Below are 7,995 nucleotides of genomic sequence, written 5' to 3'. Positions count from 1 at the left end.
TATGGGAAGTGGCTGCGCAATGCGTCTCCTAACCAGGGGGCCTAAAGAAGCCCCTCATCTCAGAGGAAGGGGTGGAGGAGAGAGGTAATTCATCTTCACTTTTTTTTTAAAGCTAATACGACAGGGTGATTGTGGACTTTCCTGAATCAAGAAGGGTTTTCCTCCCAGACCAGCAGTGGCTGGAGGGCTCCCTTTTTCCAGGTCTGAAGGAGGGTTCACAATTTTGCCAGTGTGATGGTTTTGATTATGCTGGTCTTGTTTCATTTATTGGCTTAAAACTGGTGTGAAAGACCAAAGAGGCTTGGCAGAGGGGATCATTTGCCTAAGGGGGGAAATGAGGAGGTGACAGCTGTAAGACGCAGAGAACATTCATTCCTGGGCTCAACAGTTCAAACTATCTTCAGACTCAGCTCAAACTTTCCATGGCAGGCCTCTATTTTTTCAAGTATTGCAGAAAGATGTAGATGGGAAGGGACCTCTGGAGATCTCTAACCCAACCCCCTTGGTTGCAGCAGAGCTGACTCCAAAGCTAGGTCAGGTCGCTCTGCTTAGCCAGAAGCGTTAACTGGTTTTATTTAATTAACATGGAGTTCAGCTGCCTCCTCTCGTGCTTGCTGCTCGCAGCTCACCACTGCAGCCAGAGCTGTCCTCCTCAGGAGGCTGTGCCTGCACTGGCACCCAACAAGGAACAGCTCGCACCCCACCAGCGCTGCCCTGGCAGACTCTGCACCCCCCACAACAGCCACGGCCTTCAGGCGGAGAGCTTGCCACCCTAGCGGGTCCGGATGCCAGCCGTCCGGTGACCCCCGCCAAGGAGCAAGGGGTCACTCGCTCTTCCAAGCTAGGACAGGGACGCAGCTAAGACCTAGTAGGCTTCTTCTACCTCTTCGCTGCACCGGTGTCTGCATTTGCTTTTCTAAATCACACAAAAGGGCCCTTGGAAGCAGAAATTGTCAGTCTAGAGGGAAGTCTAGCAGAGCGTGCGAGAGCATGACTGCACCACCTCCACAATTCTCTCAAAGCAAGCAGCCCCGGAGGAGGATGAGAGAGAAGGAAATCTCCGGTGCCGCTTGGCTGGCAGGACCAGAGCTGCTAGAAGCTTGGCGAGGGTGCCATCAGAAGCATGGAAGGGACAGTTGAGGGAGTTCTGCCCCCAGCTGATGAAGGTCACAGATGGTCACAGGAATCAAATTAGATGAGTGAAGAATTAGCACAGAGCCAAGAAAGGTGTATAAGGCCCCCTGTCATTACTTCTGAGGAATCACTGGTGAAGATGGACTTTATTCTTACCTTGATGACACCAGCATGACATGATTGATCTCACTGTAGAAGAAGAATTAGACTGAATGACAAAAAGCATCTTCAAGTTTGGATGGAAGTCAAGCACACTGGCAGGCTTGAGATGAAGTGCAGTGCAGAACGCTGTATCCTCCACTTTTTCTGGAAAACTATGCAACTTCTTGCTGTGATCACCTTGTCAGCTAAAATACCACCAGATACAGCATGGATCTTTGCAGATATAACGAAAGGGAAGAAACTGTGCAATTTCACATTATGTTATCTGTAGCCCTCACCTCAAGTCCCGCAGGTCACCAAGATGAAAAAACACCAAAGCAGATATTCTTCCACCTATTCTCCTTCTGTAACGATATCTTCTAACTATCCATAGACGATGACAAAGGTGTTCAAAAAAACTGAATAAGATGGAAGAACTAGTAGAAGCTGTGGAGTCAAGGGGTCCATAAAGACATGAGGAACCTGTCTGGCAGCCCTTTGTCACTTCCCTCTGTCCGACAGTGTTTCCCTCAGAGGAAATGAGGGATGGCTGCTCACCATTGCTAGTACTGGCCTAACAACGAGGTGCTGCCTCACTTCCTTCTGGGTGACTGGCTGGATAGAGCCAGAAGCACTGGTGTTGCATCCACATAGAAAGCAGAGATGGAGTTCTCTCTCCACAACTTCTCATTGGCAAGTACATTCTTCAATACTCATAGTGAGGCACTGCTGCCGTGGTGGGGAAGAAGCATGAAAGCTGTAATCAGCCTCTGCAGAGATTGTATCATCCACTGATCCATCTTAGTACCGAACAGTAAAAGGTGACTGGTCAGCAGAAAGTTCGGGGGAGTCCTGAGGACTTGCTCCAATGTGAAAGCATCTTGAACAGAGACTAGAATCCATAATTTTTCAAAATGGAGCAACAGTAGGAAACCAAAAGCGCAAAAGCGCAGCCAGACGGTACATGAGGGTTGGAGCAGCACACTGATCCCAAGGCAGGCGGGAGCAGGGAGGAGCGTTGCAAAGACAACCCCAGGCAGCAGCTACCTGCTTTAGAAGTGCTGTTCATGGGGGGAAGGCACCCTAACCAGCTGTGGCTCCTGCTGCTGAGGGAGCTCTGCGGGGTGGGACGGGGCTGCAATGAACGCAGCCGAGGCTGATCCTGGGCAGCAGAGAGAGGCCATGGTGGCAACGGCCGTGCTGCAAAGGCCCCTGAAGGCAGAGCCCAGCACAGGGCTCCAGCTGGAGACCGGGATGTCCCGGGACCAGAGGGGCTTGTTTGAACCAGCCCCATCCCTGCCGGAGGAGAAGGGCCCAAATCCCCTCCCTGACACCGAGCTGGGAAGGAGTGAAGGGGCCGGGGCCGGAGCACCAGGGCTGTGGTGGCCCTTGGGCTCAGATGGGTCCAGACCCAGCAGAGGCTCCACCACCTCATGGGTGGAGGAGCTCCATGGGTGCTGGGGGAGCAGTGCACCCACACGCTGCAGCGCAGAGATCCCACTGGGCAAGCACAGCCCCCCAGAGACGTTCGTAGGTGGGAAGGGGCTTGACAGCAGCTGTGCCCTTCGCACCACGATTGTGTCCCCCCACGCCCCAGGGCCAGGCCAGCACCCAAACACAGACATTTGGAGAAAATGACAGCTGACGCTTTGCCCCTCTGGAGACAAGCAACTGTTTGCACTCCCGGTATCTGATCTGTTGCTGCAGTTGGACAAGCACAAAGCCACTGATGCTCAGACAAAAGTTGGTATTATTTACAGCTCCTGGTCTCAGCAGCTCATTGCGCGATTGCCAAAGTACAAGTTTAAAAAGGAAGAGTTGCTAGCAGCAGCTTTAAAGGTCTACAGATAAAAAGACAAATGCTTGACAGATCTCTCCCAGGCAGCTGGTGGGACAAAGAACTGAAACTCTTGCCTCTGAAAACACTCCCCTGTTGCTGCGCCTGGCGCTGGGCGAGTCAAGCCTGAAGCTGGCCAGGGCAGGGAGGCCGTAGGGCAGCGTGGGGTCAGAGCAGCCCGTGGCCACGTCCAGCAGCTGCACTGAGGCCCGGTTGTGGTTTCAAGAGCTTCACGATAGCCCTGGAGCTTTATCTCACGTCTGTGCCGTGCCCTCGCTGTAACGGCCTGGCAGAGGGAGGGAGCAGGGCCCCAGCACGCCGGCTGGGAGCCGTTTGGGTGACTAACACGGGCCTCTTGCCTAACTTAGTCCCGCTGTGTACCGGCTGCTGCTCCGGCCACCCCATCTTTCCACAAGCCACCTCCTACCCATCCAATCAGCACGTAACCCAGGATGTACAGACACAACTATCCACACAAGCTGTTTGAAATATTTTTAAACACTTTTATTTACAGTGCTAGTTGAAAACAATATATATATTTATATCTATCATCCTCGTGATGTCTGTGCCATAGAAAATGCTGTGGCTATATTGCCTTTAATTTACAAAAAATGGTCACAAGAAAATCTGGAGGGAAAAAATGGCAATCAAAGTTTGGTCCCCAATTGTTTCTCTCTTGATTTGTTTTAAAAAAGCCTCCAAATTAAAAAAATAGGCAGTTCAGATGAAATTCATATATAAAACCAACCCTTATCTTCTGAAAAATTCATGAGGGCCAGCTTGTGGTCATGTAAACTTGAAAAAAAAAAAAGAGCTTAAAATAAATTCTGTCTCCATGTGTGGTTTAATGGAACCATTATTTGCTTGTAATATTCTTTGTCTCTCAGGGTTCGGTGGGAAAGCAGATGAGAGGAGGCCTAGGACTGGAAAACGCACCATGAGATCTGTGCCCACAGCCTCCCAGGCTCAGGGCGGACATCTGACAGCGGGTCTGGGGAGAAGAAGCTGTCAAGAATCTCAGTCATACTAGTGACAAAAAAAAAAAAAGAGGGCAAGTGAGAAGGAAAGGAGAGGTGCTTGCCACGTGAGGAGCCTGGCACAAGGGCCCCGCAAGGTTATGTAGGGGGCCCCAGGAAACGATGAGATTCTTGAGGGAAGAGGATCATTTTTAGGTAGGGCACAGCTGAAGGGATGTGGGGGACTGGAATAATTTCAGCTGGGGAATGACACAGATGGGCTAGGTCTTCGGGTGAGAAGGAAACCGCTGTCTTCCCTGTTTGAGAGCATTTCTAATCTTTCCTCATCTGAGACTGTGTGAAGCCAGAGGCTAATGGACAGTGCAAGCACAGGCTGGAATGGAGGAGGAGAAGAGATGGACGGAACAGAGGAGATGGGAGGGGAGGACTCAAGCTGAAGACCCATTTTCTGTCTTCTGTCTCTTTGGATCCACTTCATCCTACATAGGACACAGAGAGGAAAAAAAGGGAGTTGCCATCAGTCACCGCACGGAGGCACATCATTTCTCCACAGAATTCTTCCTGCTGCTCTTTCCTCCACGTGGAAACGTTTGTCCCGCCCTAAAACCACTCCTCTTTAAAGGATCTTTGAGCGTCCTGCACAACCGTTCTGTTGACAGTCACAGTTAAGACGTGAACAGCTCCATTTGGAGAGACACCCGTGCTGTTATTTTGGGGAGGTATAAGCCCAGGCTCACATCGCTTCAGACAGACCCCGAGATCCACCCGTACAAGCCCATCTTCTGGCCTGAAGCCCAGAAGCTGCAGGTGTTGGAGGGGTCATCACTCAGCACAATCGCAAGCACCTTGACTCTCAAGCGCACTGTGACTGCTAGTGGAAGGACCAGGATCCTACAAGGAGTCCACGGGGGTTTATTATCCCACATCAGATTTGTTTACCCATCTGCTGCTGAAGCCGTGAGACCCAAGGACAATTTGAGACACTCCTCAGCAGCATCCACATGGATCTGCTCAGCACACAGCAGGTAACCTGGTTCCTTCTCGCTGCCATTACTCTCACACTGTCACTCACCTCTTCCTCCTCTGCAGATCGTTTTTCTGCATGACCATCCTGCTCTTGCCCATTCTCGTCTCCTTCTAAGCACATGCAAGAGAGGAAATCACGGGTTAACTGAAGTAGCATTTAAGGGAATGTAATCTCACAGTCAGAGAAGGAATTTCCCTCCATGATCTTTTCCTCTGCACACTGATCCCTCCCATCCTCCCTATACCAACTACTCCTACCTTCATCCTCATCACCACCTTCTTCTTCATCCACATCATCAGGATTTTCTTCCTCATCCTCTTCTGCTCCATTTTCCTCATCCTGAATGAAACAAAGTGGTCAGAGCAGAAATTGGTGTCAGGATGACATTTCCACACGCTCTTTGCTGCAAGTGCAAGAACAATCTTCACAGCTCCAGTCACTTCAGACTCCAGCCTCAGACGTGCATCGAGCGAGTGACCTTGGCACTGTTACTCGGACACCACTATTCCCACGTCCCAGCTGAAACCCTCCTCCCAGCCAGCCCTTCTTGATAAAACCAATCCTTCCAGTCCCTCCCCACTGATATGAACCTCCTTGACTTCCACGAGCTTACATCCCAACAAGCTGCTGCCATCCCAACTATCAGAACACCTCTCTGGTTGCAGGCTAATGACTTCGCCTACGCTCGCAGTTACATCTGCTTCCAGATCCCTTCTGACCTTCATCGATCTGCACATTTCCTCACTGTTCCTCCCCCCACCTTTTTCAACTTATACTCCTTATGCACCTCAGGATACTTCAGTGGGCACAGGACCACGTCTCCTGTGCCATCTTAACTCCTACTTGCTCTTGTCTCCATTCCCTTCTTTCATCTTTTACCTTCCCACTGGGCCACGCTGACTATGCTAAGTCCTTCAAGGCTCATTCTCCACAATTATCCTATAGCTCACTCTTCATTTGCCCCTCTCCCTGCCCTCTTTCTTAATCTCACATATTCTCTTCATATTCATTACCCACAGCAAGCCAGGCCAACCACCTCTTAAAAAACCCTCCCCGACGCCACTAAATCTGCCTGTCAGAAGGGCCTCACCTCTACAATCTCCTTCTTCTTTTCTTTGTGGACTGCTTTCTCCTCAAGTTTTTCCTTCTTTTCTTTCATTTCCTATACGAGAGATGAAAAAAACCCCAAACATTCCAGTGGTCAGTGGCAAGAAATAAAAAGATGAGGATGCTTAAACAAAGAGGGTTTTAGAGGAAACGGAGAATAACAGTGAGGAGACAACACGTATTAGGCATTAAATCTGCCCGCTCTGACAACGAAAAAGCAGCGAAAACGCGTCAGAGCTACTTCCAGACCACACACACATGTGGAAACCAGAAATACGGAAGAGTTTAATGGTTTGGTTTTTGTTGGTTTTTTTTCTAAACGAACCGTGTCCGTAGGATCGAGGCGTTTCCGGCCCTCGCCTCCCCCCCCCCGTCACCCGAGGGCCCGCGCTTTGTGTCCACACAACTTTTCTGCTCCCCCCCCCCACCCCCCGTGCCGTTAAACCGTTTCCTTAACGGCGCCGCCGCCTCCCGCCCTGAGGGGAGACCCGCCGGCGCGAAGCGCCCCCCCCCCCCGCCCCCCCCGACCAGCGCGCGCGCCGCCCGGCCAATGGGGGGGCGGGGGCGGGGCGGGGGGCGCGAGGGCCCTCGCGCCCCCCGCCCCGCCCCCGCCCCCCCATTGGCCGGGCGGCGCGAGGGGCCCGCGCGCGCCCCCCGCCGGGCGGGCCCCGGGGTGAGCGAACAGGGCCGGTGTGTTCCCCCCCCCCCCCCCCCCCCCCGCCATTCCCCTCCGGTCGGGAGCGGGCCCGTTTGCGAGGAGGAAGGGGGGGGCGGTGTCTCACCTTAGCGCTGAGCTCCGCCGGCGCCTCCTCGACGCGTTTTTCCGACATTCTGGCCCGGGTAGCGAAGGGAAGAGGCCGGTGGGAGCCGTGTGAGGGAGCCCCGCGGGGAGAGGAGGAGGAGGAGAGGGGGGAAGGAGGTCAGCGGCGGGAGCGCAAAGTCCCAGCGGTGCGGAGGCGGCGGGTTCCCGGCCCGGGGGCCAAAGTACCAGGGTCTCCCGCGGTGGGGGGATACGCCGAGGAAAGGGGATTTATACACCGCCCGGTGACGAGGGAAGGAGGGACCTGGGGAGGGAGGGGAGAGGGACGGGAGGCGGAGGAGGGAGGGAGGGAGGGGAGAGGGACGGGCCGCGCCGCGGGGAGCGCGGCCGCCAGAACAATGTGCGGCTCAGCAAGGACCAGCGGCCGCCCGGCAGAGGGGGCACAACCGCAGCCCCCCCCCCCCCCCCCCCCGCCAAGGCGCCGCTCTCCTCCTCCGGAGCCGCCCGGCCCGTCGAGGCCAGGCGGGGGCGCGAAGCACGAAAGCCCCGCTCCGCTCTTCCCGCCGAGCCGCTGGGGGCTGCGACACCAGGGGGGAGCCGAACCCTCTGTCCGCCGGGTCGGGGCGTGGGGAGGGGCGGAGGGGGGGGAAGCGGCCGGTACTTTTTGGCCGCCCCTCCGGGAGGACCCGAGGGTGGGCGAGGAGCGGGGCCGTGTGGGAGGGCAGGGCTGGCGACAGCCGGGCTCACGCGGCCTCCTGCCTGGAATTTTCCACTCCAGCTGCCCGCCCGCCTTCCGTCCCTCCCTCCCGCTGGAAGCGCTCCCGGCGGCGGGGCTCCTCCTTCCCGCCCCTCCCCTCCGCTGGGCCCCTGCGCGGGAACCTGCGGGTGGGGGCGGGGCGGGAGCGAGGCTCCTTTTCCCGCGCTCTGTCCGCGGCGGAGGGAGGGGGCGTGGCCCGGCCGGCGCGCGCCAGCTCGGCAGTTAGCGGGGGGGTGGTGGGGGGATTAGCGACCG

The 7,995-nt window shown here is 55.1% G+C and overlaps 1 protein-coding gene across 1 annotated transcript; it reads right to left on the bottom strand.

Moving 5' to 3' along the window:
- Window positions 1–3,594: 3,594 nt before the first annotated feature.
- On the bottom strand, window positions 3,595–7,617 carry PTMS (parathymosin). The gene is made up of 5 exons (XM_074810262.1): window positions 7,006–7,617; window positions 6,207–6,278; window positions 5,374–5,455; window positions 5,162–5,226; window positions 3,595–4,568 (listed from the first exon to the last, which is right to left on the bottom strand). The coding sequence occupies exons 1-5, from the start codon at window positions 7,051–7,053 to the stop codon at window positions 4,518–4,520; spliced, it is 318 nt and encodes a 105-aa protein (XP_074666363.1). The 5' UTR covers window positions 7,054–7,617; the 3' UTR covers window positions 3,595–4,517.
- Window positions 7,618–7,995: the final 378 nt, after the last annotated feature.

Source organism: Strix aluco, chromosome 2 (genome assembly GCF_031877795.1).
Source record: "Strix aluco isolate bStrAlu1 chromosome 2, bStrAlu1.hap1, whole genome shotgun sequence".
In the NCBI taxonomy this organism is placed as follows: domain Eukaryota; kingdom Metazoa; phylum Chordata; class Aves; order Strigiformes; family Strigidae; genus Strix; species Strix aluco.
Note: the sequence above shows the minus strand (reverse complement) of the source record. Positions and strands in the feature narration are given on the sequence as shown.